At 40.0% G+C, this 14,427-nt stretch overlaps 1 protein-coding gene across 3 annotated transcripts in view; it reads right to left on the bottom strand.

Moving 5' to 3' along the window:
* Positions 1–1,558: 1,558 nt before the first annotated feature.
* The window catches only part of GFM2 (GTP dependent ribosome recycling factor mitochondrial 2), a 56,040-nt gene continuing 43,171 nt past the window's right edge, over positions 1,559–14,427 (bottom strand). For all 3 annotated transcript variants that reach the window (XM_007486529.3, XM_007486531.3, XM_056824755.1), the window contains one exon: positions 1,559–2,766. In XM_007486529.3, the coding sequence (XP_007486591.2) occupies positions 2,638–2,766 (129 nt within the window). In that variant the 3' untranslated portion in view covers positions 1,559–2,637. The remainder of the gene's footprint in view (positions 2,767–14,427) is intronic.

The following is a 14,427-nucleotide window of genomic DNA, read 5'->3' on the forward strand; positions in this document are numbered from 1 at the left end:
CTTAAAAGTCTTCATCTTTGAGTTCTCATAAAGACTAAGCTATAAGGACCTGAAGGGCTTACTTATCCTCTTATGATGATAGTAGTATTTTCTATCTCACAGAAGAGGACTCTGAGGGCAAGGGAAAAACTTGGAAAGTTTCAGTGAGATTCACATTCAGAAACGGAGGAAGGAGAAAAGATCCGAAAAGTAAAAAGAGCTGGTGTAGCTACGCAACTGGCATACAGACTCAAACATCTCACAAAAATACAAGAAACTCATGAGACTAGCAGTTCTTCAAATGTCCTTCTAAATTACCCAATCCACTTTAAAATGCACCTGAGAGGGAGGGGGCAGCTGGGTAGCTCAGTGGATGGAGAGCCAGGCCCAGAGATGAGAGTTTCCTGGGTTCAGATGTGGCCACAGACACTTCCTAGTTGTGTGACCCTGGGCAAGTCACTTAACCCCCATTGCCTAGCCCTTACCACTTTTCTACCTTGGAACCAATATTCAGTAATGATTCTAAAACAGAAGGTAAGGGTTTAAAAAAAAATGCACCAGAGAATTCTTCTAAGAGAAGTTTTGATGGGATACAGAGGATTTGGGAGCATGAAGCACTTTGACAGGCAGGGGAGTTTGTCAAAGGATATCAAGACAAACAAAAATTTTGCTTAGTTGCCTTGAGCCTAGGACAGGATGGAGAAACAATCCCTTTCACAGCATGACCAAAACTTAGGCTTCTACTATACATTAGTTGTATGAGGGGAATAAATATACGTTTGAAGGACACATCTAGAACAGCATAAAATATCCTGCCATAAATGAAACTTTTGTCAGAAATATTCAGTTGACATTTGTCTTTGCCCTTTTGTTTTAAATTACCTACATTTCCAGATATACCCCCTACCTAGAGCACTACTCTTTATAACTAAGGATGAGGGAGGGGCTGGAAAAGGGGGGACGTACAGTTTAGCAAAATACCTGCCGAACACATTAACCAAGAATTAGACTTTGCATTACTCCATATCCGTGGTATCTCAGTTCTTCAAAAAAGGGAGAGGGGATACTTTTTTCTTATTTCTGCTTCAGGGACAAACTGGGCCATTCATTATATGTCCATAGCATTTAACTTAACTTTTTCTCTCTCCATTTAAACTGTAATCCCTGAAAATGCTATTTTCCTGATTGTTTACTTCACTCTGTAGCAATTCAAATTGATTACCTGAATTCTCCACATTCATCATTTTTAAAAAACTTTTACCTTATTTCTTAGAATCAATACTACGTATTGGTTCCAAGGCAGAAGATTGGTAAGGGCTAGGCAATGGGGGTTAAATGACTTGCCCAGGGTCACACAGCTGGGACGTGTCCGAGGTCACATTTGAACCCAGGACCTCCTGTCTCCAGGCCTGGTTCTCAATCCACTGAGCTACCTGGCTTCCCCTACATTCATCATTTCTTATAGCACACTATTACTCCGTTTTATCCATATACTTCAATTCGTTTTACTGGTCCCCCAACAATGGGCATCTAATATTTAAGGAACCTTTTTTTTTTTAAGTATGGAATACCAGATTACTTTATTTTTCAAAATAAGTTTTATTGTAGGATTTCTTTATCACTAGTCTACCTGGATATCCTGAAACAGAACCCTCCCTTGAAACAAAACAGCTAAGCAAGAACAGTTGCTATAAAGTACCCATAAGAGAATGAGTCACCTAAGTGAATGTGACCATCTGCCCCTTTCAGCCTCCTTGCCTTGGCGGGGAGCAGGTTTCAGTAGCTGTTGTCTGGTGTCCTCTTAGTGAGCTTCTTCCTCAGTCACGGTGCTTGGAGTTCTTATTTCCTTCCCTACTTTTGGTTCAATCAAATCTTCTCACGTGTCTCCAAATTCTTCGCGTCTGTCATTTCCTGTAGCACCTCCATTCCATTCCCATCCTAGAGTTCAGCAATTTCATGACTGCCAGGTGCCTTTGTGTGAGATCTTTGCTACAATAAATCTTCCACCTGAAATACTTTGCTATATACTGAAACACGTGGCCTCCGGCTATCCCGGGGCCAAAGGTTACAAACACTTGAGTCACTCTTCTTATACAATTTCCTATTGTTTTCCAAAAGGGCTGGAGCAGTTCACAGCTTCACCAACAGTGTATCAGTATGCCACCTGGGATCCCAAAGGCTCTCCAAAGGAGAAGCATCTTGGTTTTTGGACATCTGGCTATTTTGGGGGTGTGAGGTGAACCGTCAGCCTTATTCGAAGTGTCTTTTTCTTAGTGATTTGAAACCTGTTTTCATATAGTCGCTGACAGTGGTAATTCTTGCTTTGTTCATAGCAACTGTTCATAGGCTCTTACCACTTATCTTTTGAGGACTAGCTCCCTTAGCTAGGGCTATTTTAAAACAAATAAGATGATCATCAGTAATTAGCAAGGCCCCAAGTAGCCAACAAACACAGGTTAGGTACTAAGTATAACACAAGAGCTCACATTTTATATCACAAATGAGAATTAGTAACTCCCTTCTCAAGGAAAGTCATTCACATGTGGACCTTCATACAATGAAGGGACTTAACTGAGAGAATGTAATTCAGCCACTCCCAATGAAAACAAAGAAAGCAGGGTTCAGGAATTCTTTTCATTTTCCAAGAGTGTGAAGTGATCAGGCCAATCCCCTCCTTTGATTAAGCAAAGCATTTTGGTCCTGAAGGTTCATAGCCTGATAAGTAGACAATTCCAGAGCAAAAGTGGCCGTGCCCGATGATAAAGTCCGCAGCACAGTTGAATAACCCTAAACAGAGTAATTTCACAGAAAATGAGTCAGTCATCTGGGATTAAAATATCTGTGCCCGCAATTTCTTTTTCCAACTCTTTTTTACCCATTTCATTGATAATAAGCAAAGAAAAATAATGAAGTTAAGACTTAAAACTGTAGCTGATTTTCATTTTGGATGAAACTGTGGGCTATTCTTAAAATCTGTTTATTTAGCTATGGTTTCCACACTGATTTTACTTTATTTAGAACTGTTTTTGTCAAAACCATAGGATGTCGTAGAGCTGCTAAAGGTTAGTCCAGTCCTCTCATTTTCCAGATGAGAAAACCAGGTTAACGCAAAAGGAGTTAATGACATTAACGATAAGAACTGGACCTAAAACTCAAGCACTTTTCTTGTCCAAACCAGGTGTCCAATTTACAACCACTCCTGCCAAGCTGCCTAGTGCAACTCTAACCAGATTAAAATGTAATGGGAAGGGGGAGGAGGGGGCAGTGCCAAAAGAATGCACAGTGGATAGAGCCTGGCCTGGAGCTCGCGGGACCTGCCTGGGTTCAAATCTGTCTTCAGACCCTTCCTAGCGGTGTGACTGGGAGAGTTACTTAGCCCCGTTTGCCTGGCCCTTGTACTTCTGTCTTAGAATTGTTATTGTTACTAAGACAGAAGGTAGGAGCTTAAAAAAATGTTTAACAAAACAAGTACAGTGCAACACAGATGTCAGTTTGTGATGCCGAGTCGGTCAATATGTTGCAGCTGAGATGTCTGAGTTTGTCACTACCCGTCTAGACCAGGGTATGTTTCAATAAAAAAGACGTGCCAATTTCTGGCAGGCAAAGCTTACTTAGCCTGATAGTTGTCTACTGTAGGCCTGCCCAGGGCAGCTGATAAGTAGGTTGGCCATTTTTTAATAGTATTTACCAAATGTTGATTTAAAAACAAACCATGGGATCTGGATTCTAATAAACCCACTCACCTCTAGGGAAGAGTACGGAACAAAATGTAGGTCTTATTTCAGTGAACTGTTTGCTTTGAGTATGCCAGGAGCCAAGATGGCACAGTGAGGGACACTGACCCTGAGCAAACCCTCCAAACACAAATAGAAAATGAAGTACCTCAAAACAAAGGGAAGCAGGGCAAGAAGGGAAAATGGCAAGAGTTCAGCATGGGGAAACCAGCAAAAAGTAGACCAGTCCTACTGCTACCAAACAGCCTAAGGCAAGGAAATGGCAGAAGGGGAGCAGCCCAGCTAATGCCAAATAGCCTGGGATGAAAGGGCAGAGGGGGACCAGCCCAACCTGCTGCCAAAGGCCTCAGACAGAGTGGTCCAGCAGCCCAGTTGGGAGGTTTGCGTGCTTCCATGTGGTCTGCAGCAACTAAAGGCAGAGTGGGGAACTGCCCAGCCTTGTGAGGCCCACTGAGGAAAGCAGCCATGCTTGCCTGAGATTGCTGGCAAGGTCCCAATCTCTCACCCAAAGGCACTGCTGCTCTCAGACAAGGGTCATCATGAAACCCTCAGTCTGAAGAGCAAAAAAGTCCTTGTCACATCACGACTGAGGGTTCCAAACCTGCCTTTCCCTAAGAACAGATTAGTAATCACTGTTTCTAAACTTGCTTACATCTGTAATAGCAACCCTGATAACGTTCATGTGGGAAAGTAACACCCCCCCAAGAACGTTGTAATGCTTAATATTTTACTTACTATAAAAGTCTCTGTCATAATAAACGAAGATCACAGCCCCCCGTCATGGTGCCCTGATTCTTCTGCTTGGTCCTTCTCCGACATGCTGGCCCTAATCTTTCCTGTTCTCCTCCTTCCTATCTCACTCTTTCTTACTAACTGCTAGTTTCCCTAGCAGGCTAACTCTCCATGGCTACAATGGCCCTCAAATCCAATCACTTATCGCCATGCCTCACGCATATGACCTGTAACAAAACCCAACAGTAGGGGGAGTAGAATCTAGCTGGACAAAACAGCTGCAAGATTCCCCACAAGAAGCCAGATAGGCCACCCCTTTGAAGTGCATCCTGAGGAACCCCAAAACAACCACGCCTATTGCAAGCACCAGAGAAGGCTTAGCTTAGAAAAGCAAGCTTAGAAAAGCACTCCCTCTACCCCAGAAGCAGAGCAAGACCTCAATAGGTAGAAAAGGTAACAAAGGAGAAAAAATAGTAAATAGAAAAAATGAGCAAGTGACAAAGGAAAAAAAACCTAACCTTTGAAAATTACTTTAGTGACAAGGAACATAAAAATATAAACTCAGAAGGAGACTATAAGAGCAAAAAGGAAACATGTGAAGCCCCAAAGGAAAGAGAAAAAGGATAACAGGCTCTAAAAGAATTCTTGGAAGAATTTGAAAAGAAGTAAAAAAAAATTTTAAATACTGAAGAAAACCACTTTCTAAATACTAGAATGGGTCAATTGGGAAATGAAACACAAAAGTCCAAGGAAGAAAATAACTCCCCCCAAAATTAGAATTGAGCAAAAGAAAGCTAATGACTCCATGAGGCATCAGGAAATAAGATAAAATCAAAGGAGTGAAAAAAAAAAGAAATTCTGAAAGACCTCACTGGAAAAACTAACCTGGAAAATAGATCTAGGAGAGATAATCTAAGAATCATAAATATGATCATTTAATCATACCTGAAACCTATGATAAAAAAAGAGCCTAGAGGCCATATTACAAGGAATCATTAGGGAAAACTGCCTTCATATCCTCAAAAAAGAGGGGAAAATAGAAGTTGAAAGAATCTACCAATCACCCCCTGAATGAGCCCCTGAAATAAAACATCCCAGAACTATTATAACAAAATTCAAAAACTCCCAAGACATGGAAAAAGTAATACAAGTAGCCAAAAGGAAACAATTCAAATATTTGGAATCATAGTCAGGATTACACAAGGCCTAACAGCTTCTATATTAAGGGACCAAAAAGTGTGGAATATAATATTCTGAAAGGCAAAAAATCTAGACTAGACCTACAACCAAGAATCACATACCTAGCAAGACTGAGCATAATCTTCCAGGGGGAAAAAGTAATGTTTAATGAAATAGAGGGCTTCCACAGTTCCTGACAAAAAACAAAACAAACAAAAAACTCAGGACTGAAGAGAAAATGCAAAGAGCAAATGCACCACTCACAGGGAACATAAAAAGGCAAACAAAAAACTGAAAGCTTAAGGTTGAATGAGTACATTCAAGGTGATAATTAAGATACTTGATTTTGTATAAGAGGGAAAGAGAAGAAGGAAGAAGGAAGAAGGAAGAAGGAAGAAGGAAGAAGGAAGAAGGAAGAAGAAGAAGAAGAAGAAGAAGAAGAAGAAGAAGAAGAAGAAGAAGAAGAAGAAGGAGAAGGAGAAGGAGAAGGAGAAGGAGAAGGAGAAGGAGAAGGAGAAGGAGAAGGAGAAGGAGAAGGAGAAGGAGAAGGAGAAGGAGAAGGAGAAGGAGAAGGAGAAGGAGAAGGAGAAGGAGAAGGGAGGAAGGAAGGAAGGAAGGAAGGAAGGAAGGAAGGAAGGAAGGAAGGAAGAAGGAAGGAAGGAAGACTGTCTCAGGAGAAGATGAGATGGAACCCAGCTGCCATCGAGGAATGGTATGGAACTTTCCAGCCAAGCTCAAAAAGGCAGCAGTTGGGAAGCTAAAGGTTTTTTTTTTTTCCCTCCATGGTCTGAAGGGAGAGGGAACTAACCCTTTGCTGTGAAGGTTATACATCTTTTAATCCTTTTGCCTGAGCAACAGAAGATCTTATCTTTCATTGGTGACACCTTGAGGATAAAGATTTTTCCCTTAGGGGAAACCCAAAGCTTATTCTAAAGAAGCCTTCCTGATTCAAAACCCTAAGATCATCTGTATAGGGAAATAACCAGGGATTTCCTCTTTTCCTCTGTCCTCATTACATGTCAACCCTTTTTACCCAAATAAATAAACAACTTGAATTTTACTAGAGACTCAATCAGATTCAATGTGTTAGGAAGGGAATTTCAAAGAACATCAACTAAAGAAGAAGGGGCTGAGGGGATTTACTTACCCTCTCAGTTCCAGGCAGACTTGACTCCATTGTTAACAGCACTGCTTGGGGAAGGGGAGGAAGAAAATGGTGCTACCTTATATTTATTCCCCCAAGTGTGATATGGAAATCACATTAAAAGACTAATATATATTAATTTAAGGTCCTCAAGGAATTCAGCTATGTAATTCCTAAATGAAAACTCAAGTCAGTTGTCAACCTTTTATGGAGTTTTTCATTACTAACAGGAGGAAGAAAGGTGAGAGAGAGAGAGAGAGACAGAGAGAGAGAGAGACAGAGAGAGAGACAGAGAGACAGAGAGAGAGAGAGAGAGAGAGAGAGAGAGAGAGAGAGAGAGAGAGAGAGAGAGAGAGAGACAGCGACAGAGACAGAGACAGAGGTACAGAGAGACAGAGGGACAGAGAAGGGAATAGGGCTTAAATACCCCCTCTGCTTAGGCTGGGCCAAAGGCCCAAGGCCTTGGATAGCCGAGACAAAGAAAAGAGATCAGTCCCTATCACTCATGTGACCAAAATGGAGAAACAGTCTCAGGGCTCCTTCACACAAAGCACCAGGCTCCAACCACCTCCTTTCCTCCACACAGGAAGTCCCCAGACTCCTCCTGGGCCAATGGTGGCTCTAGCTTAACCCAGGACCGCCCAGAGGTCTGTCCCCTTTGCACATGTCTGTTGAAGGTCATATTCTCAAATAATTAAATCTTGAGCTTTGCTGCAGCCCTTCCTAAATCCTGTTACCTGACTAGGGTGGAGATTGTAGTTTCCAAGACCTGATTCTGTCATTCCAAGTATCTCTATTGTTATTGATGAGGAAATAGCCAAATCTCTAAAGAATGGTTTGAACAGGGTTGAGTAGTTTTGAAATTCACACAAGTATCTGGCAACATTGGTTCCTTCTCAATTTCCCCACTAATACAATTTTGGCATCCCAGTGTAAAGACAGAATTCATCCTAGGTACCTGAAAGGGGTTGACATTTTGAGGGGTTCAAGGATAGAGGAGTTTATATAAGGGAGACAAGATGTGGCAGATAATTCTGTGGGCTTCTGTGCCAATGGTACTAGGGATTTACTGGACCTACTGTATCATATATAGCACCGTGACATCAGTGATGATAGGCACAGTGGAAATGATTACAAACACTACGTCTTTTCTAACTATGATGCCATTCACTAACTCAGTAGTATGGCAGGCAGTGACCCAAGTGTATGTGATCCTTATGGCTACCATCCAAACCCTATCATACATGAAATCTGTTCTGAGGATGCTTTTACCAAGAAAACCAGCACAAATCCTAATTCTAGACAACAAACTTGAGGACCTTGTGGATGACTATTTGGCAAACAAGGATAGTGAGATGTTAGTGAGATGGGGACTGCTGACCCAAATAAGGAAAAAGTTGACAAAAGTAAAACCAGGCAATGACAATACTAATGACACAATGGTTGTAGACAATGTTTCTGGCAGTATTAAAGAAATTAGCAAACAAGACAAAACAACAACAGGTCACAGGGGCTCACAAAATCATGCTGCTCTGTGACGTGGCATGGCTAACTGACGGGCCTGGTGACTGCAGGTTTCTCTCGACAATATATCATAGGGTATTCCCATATATCAAAATACTTAACAGACTTGACAAAGAATGAGGTAAAAGAACTGTTGCAATTAACTAAAGAACACTTTCATGCTTTTGTCAAAGTTGAAACAGGCAATACTAAAAGCCCCAGCATTAGGGATACCAAGATACTTGAGATATACAAAGTACTTAAAGTATTCAAGATACCTAAAGCACTTAAGATACTTAAGCAGAGTAGGATGGATATCCAAAAATACACACACACACACACATATATATCAAGGAATAGGAAAGAGGAACACACAGGGAGAAAAGGAGAGATAGAAGAGAATAAATTATCTCACATAAAGAGATACCTAAAGGTCAATACAGTGGAAGAGAAGTTGAGAGGTATAGTGGGCAATGTTTGAATTATATTCTCATCAGAATTCGCTCAAAGTGGGAATAAACCCCACACTCAGCCAGCTATAGATATCTACTTTATCCTAGAGGGAAGTAGGAGGAAAAAGGGAATAAGAAAAGGGCAGATGGGTAAAATAGGAAGGTGAACTGGGGAGGCAATGGTTGGAAACAAAACATGTGATAACGGAAAGACCAAAAGAACAGAGAGAGGCTAAATGGGAAAAATAAGATGGAGAGAGACACATGAATACTGACCCTAAAGAATACTGATCCAAATTTTTATGATTTATTTATTTATTAAATAACCCTTACCTTCTACTTTAGAATTGATATTACATATTGATTCCAAGTCAGAAGAGTGGTAAGGGCTAGGCAATGGGGGTGAAGTGACTTGCCCAGGGTCACACAGCTGGGAAGTACTTGTCTGAGGCCAGATTTGAACCTAGGACCTTTTGTCTCTAGGCCTGGCTCTCAATCCAGCTGCCCCCCTCCCCAAAATTTTTAAATAAAATACTAGCAAGGAGATTACAGAATTATCTCACAAAGATCATATACTATATAACCAGGTAGGTTTTATACCAGGAAGGCATGGATGGTTCAATATCAGGAAAACTATCAGCATAATTGATCATATCAATAACAAAATCAATAAAAACCATAAGATTATCTCAATAGATGTAGAAAAAGCATCTGACAAAAGAAAACATCCATTCCTTATTAAAAAAAAATTAGGAAACACTGGAATAAAAGGAGCTTTCCTTCAGGTGTTAAAGGGCATCTATCTCAAATCAAAAGCAAAGATTGTTTGTAATGGGGACAAACTATAGTCTTTTCCAATAAGATCAGATGTGAAGCAAGATGTGTGCTTATTATCCACACTACTATTTAATATTGTATTTGAAATGTTAGCAATAGCAATAAGAACAGAAAAAGAAACTGAAGGAATTAGAAAAAGGAATAAGAAACAACTATCATTCTAGAAATAAAGGTAATACTATAAAAAATTATGAGAAAATGGAAAAGTTTATCTGTCAGGCTTATGGATGAGGGAAGAATTTATTATCAAATAAAAGAAGACAGAACATTATGTAAAATGAAATAGATAATTATGATTACATAAAATTAAACAGGTTTTGTACAAACAAAACCAATGCAGTCAAGATTAGAAGGAAAAGAAAAGAACAAAATGGGAAAAAAATTTATAGCAAGCATCTCTGACAAAGGCAACATTTCTCAAATATATGAAGAACTGAGTCAAATTTTTAAGAATACAAAGCAATGGGGGCAGCTGGGTAGCTCAGTGGATTGAGAGCTAGCCCTAGAGATGGGAGGTCCTAGGTTCAAATCTGGCCTCAGACAAGTACTTCCCAGCTGTGTGACCCTGGGCAAGTCACTTGACCCCCATTGCCTAGCCCTTACCACTCTTCTGCCTTGGAGCCAATACACAGTACTGACTCCAAGACGGAAGGTAAGGGTTTTTATTTAAAAAAAAAAAGAATACAAAGCATTGTCCAATTGCAAAATGGACAAAGGGTATATAAACAGGCAATTCTCAGAGGAAGAAATTAAAACACTCAATAGTCATATGAAGAAATGCTCCAAATCATTATTGATTAGAGAAATGCAAATTAAAACAACTCTGAGAGGCCACCTCATACTCATCAGATTAATATAACCAAGAAGGAAAATGATAAATGTTGGAGGGGATATGGGGAAACTGAAACTCTAATACACTGTTGGAGAAACAGTGAACTTTAGAGCAATACTGAACCATAACCACAGGGCCATAAAACTATACATACCCTCTGACCCAGCAATACCACTACTGGGTCTGTATCACAAAGAGATGAGAGATGGGGGGAAAGGACTTACTTGTACAAAAATATTTTTAGCAGTTCTTCATAGTGGCAAAGAACTGGAAACTGAGGGGTTGTCCATCACTTGGGGAAAAGCTGAACAAGTTGTGTTATATGGTTGCAATGGAATACTACTACACAATTAAAAATGACAAACAGTTCAGAAAAACTCAGAAAGATTTATATGTAAAGTGAAGTGAGCAGAACCAAGAGAACAGTAACAGAAATATTGTATAATGCTCAACTATAAAAGACTAAACTATTATCAGCAAAACAAAGGACTTTGGCATCCAAAAATGCTGTCCAAAGCCACAAAAGAACTGTTGGAATCTGATTACAGATCAAAGCATGCCATCTTTCACTATTTCCTTCATGAGTTTTTTTTCAATGTATATGTGATCTGTGTCTTTTGTCATGGCATGGGAAATATGGAAATATATACTCATGAAAGCCCTTGCATAAGCTATTACAGACCATTTATTGCCTTGGGGAGGGAGGGAGAGAATCTGAATAGCAAAATATGAGAAAACAATTGTAAAAAATTATTTCTACATATAACTTGAAAAAAATAAAAGAAGTCTATTAGCAAAAGAAAAAGAATATGTAAATGGAATATCAATAAACAAGAAAAAAAATTTTAAGTTTGCTTTAAACAGAGCAAGAGGTACTTAAAATGTCTGCATTCTAGAAAATAATTTCCTACACCATTCAACCTAGTCAATAGTAGAGACAGGTAGTAATAAGATTAAAGTATTTTTTTCTTTTCCTTTTCTTAAAAAAATACCCTTACCTTCTGTCTAATATTAATTCTAAGACAGAAGAGAGGTATGGACTAGGCAACTGAAGTTAAATGACTTGCCCAGAGTCACATAGTTGGAAAGTATCTGGAGCCAAATATGAATACAAGTCTTCTTGACTCCAGTGCTCTATCCACTCTACCTAGGTGCCCTAGAGGTATTTCTGATTACTACTCTCACATTTTCTGAGATGGTAGTCACTTGGTTGTTTATTATTTCCCAATAGAAAATGGTTAGACTTTTGAAAAGGGGGCAAAAGGATTTAACAGAGGGTATTGTTTTTCTAGCACTTTAAATACTGATAAGGTTTCTTTCATTCACATAAGTTTGGAAAATACTTTTGACTGGGGAAATACTTATTAATATTTTTCATTAATCAAAAGAATAACTTGATATGCCTCCACAAGGGCAGAAAGCATAACTCAGAAATGTGTAGAAAGGAAAAAAGGTAAAATAAGCTAAAGAACTTCAAACAAAACAGAAGTTACTCATTGCTAATACCAGAATTATTTTACCTCTAAACTTTACCCATTAAGCTGGTAGCCAGGAAATCCTAAAAACAGGAATTTGGTCATTTTGCTGCTCTTATTGTTTGTTATTCAGACTTTCCTGAGTCTTCATGACTCCATTTGGGAGTTTCTTGGCAAAGACACTGGAATGGTTTGCCATCTCCTTTTCTGGGTCATTTTTATAGATGAGGAACTACGGTAAATAAACAGAGTTAACTAAATTGTCCATGGTCATAAAGCTAGTAAATGTCTGAGACCAAATTTGATCTCAGGAAGATGAGTCTTCTTGATTTCAGAGCTGGCACTCTATCCACTGTACCATTTAGCTGCCCAAAAAGGTCAAAAGGGGATGAGAATTAGAACTAGAAGGGAAAGATCATTTGGGAATGAGAGCCCAACCTATGACATGGGGATACCAGCCTCAGAAAGGGGTCACAGTAGTCTATCTTGAAGTCATAGGACCTCCCAAAAAGATGAAGCCAGATACAGGTCTAGAATGTTAAGATGGAAATACTAACTTTGCTAATAAGAGCAGAACTAGTTGTTACAACTAGGTCAAAACTGAGTAAACAGCAATTAAGATCTCCTAGGTGGGTATATTAGGTGAGTGTAAGGCCATACAAAAAGGAAAGAGAAAATTCAATGAAACAGTCTTTCTCACATAGGAAACCAAAGTATATAAAGGGGACTCCTCAACTCCCAAGGTAACTTGCTTTAGTTTAATAGTCAATATTTATGAACACTTTACAAAAACATCTTGTGTTATTCTGAAGAAGCAGGTTGAGGAAGACAGAAAAGTATGGATCTTTTCCAGTAAACTAAACTCTCTTGGAGGGTACTTTGGAGAAGAGAGATAGTGGCAGGGAGATGCCACAAGAGGGAGCCAGAGGGTCAAGTCCTGTGATGGTAGCAGAACTGGCAAACTACCCACTGACAATAACCCAAGACAGCCACTGGAATATTCCCTAACACAATGATCAATCTTGTCTCTGGAGGGCTACTAAAGCTACTAGGCTACTAAAGCATGCCTACCTCTTGGGGCAGAAGAGACAGTTCAGAACCTCAAAGGGTGGTACACACTGTCAGACAGACTGTGTGTGCAGTTTTTTGCCTACTAGTACTTCGGAGGACAAATAAGAATTCTCTCGAGGGGAAGGGAGTCAAGGGAAGTAAAAGCAACCAACATAAAGAAAAGCTATAGCTCAGTGAGGGGAAGAAATGACCATGTGCCTGTGGTGCTAGCCCCAAGTCAAAGTCTAATCAGAAAAAAAGAGGGTCTCTCAAATGCTGACAATGGAGCAACCCCAGGGCAGTGATGGTAACTTTTAGAGGGGTGGGTAATGTAAGGAATGTCCTCAGGTGGGTATGGAGAGGGGGAGGGGAGCAGCCTGCCCCAGGTCCCTCTAGCTTTCCAGTAATAAACTATGGTGAACTCTGTGCTGGGACAACTGCACACATGCCCACAGAGAGGGCTCTGAGTGTCCCCTCTGGCATGTGTGCCATAGGTTTGCCACCACGGTCCTAGAGGATGGCAGGAAAACCTTAGATGGGGGAAGTTAGGTGACAAAGTGGATAGGGCTTGGACTCACCTAAAAATCCAATCTCAGACATTTACTAACTATGTGGTCCAGGGCAAGTCACTTAATCCTATTTACCTCCATTTCCTCATCTTTAAAATGAGATAAAGAAGGAAATAGCAAACCACTCCAATATCTTTGCTAAGAAAGTAACCTCCAAATGAGGTCATAGAGAACAATGACAACATAGGAAGGCAGTCAGGGAGTCAGAGCACCTGGACCCAAATCCAAATTTTACTACTTCCTACCTGTGTGATTCTTGGTCAAGTCACTTTTCTGGGCCTCTGTTTTCTCATTTGGTAGACCAAATTCCAATTTAAAATATCTTCATTAGACCACCCCTAAAAGCTAATTGTCTTCTATCTCCCATCTCTTCCTCAGCCAAACCCTTGGAAAAAGTTATCAATATTCATTGACTTTCTTTTTTTCACTCTCTACACTGTCAATCAGTAAAAATGCATTTATTAGGCACCTACTCTGTGCAGTTGGGATCCAAAAAAGGCAAAAGACAGTCCTTGCCCTCAAGGAGCTCCTAATATATGAAACAGGAGAGACAATAAGCAAACAAATATGTGCAAACAGGCTATATATGTGGTAAATAGGATAATTAACAAGAGGGAAGTCACTGGAATTAAAAGGTGTTGGGGAAGGCTACATGCAAGAGGTAGGATTTTAGTTGGAAAGCCAGAAGTCATGGTAGTCAGAGCAGAGAAGGGAGAGCATTCTAAGCAGAGAGAATGTCTGGAGCTAAGATATGGATTGTCTTGTTCATGGAACACCCAGAAGGTCAATGTCACTGTCAGTGTGTAGGAGTAAGGTATGAGAAGGTAGGAGAGGGTTAGATTATGAGGGCTTTGAATGCCAAGCAGAGAATTTTATATATGATCCTGGAGGCAATTGGGAGTTTACAGAGTAGGGGTGAAGCATGATTGGATTTGTGCTCT

Source organism: Monodelphis domestica, chromosome 3 (assembly GCF_027887165.1).
Source record: "Monodelphis domestica isolate mMonDom1 chromosome 3, mMonDom1.pri, whole genome shotgun sequence".
In the NCBI taxonomy this organism is placed as follows: domain Eukaryota; kingdom Metazoa; phylum Chordata; class Mammalia; order Didelphimorphia; family Didelphidae; genus Monodelphis; species Monodelphis domestica.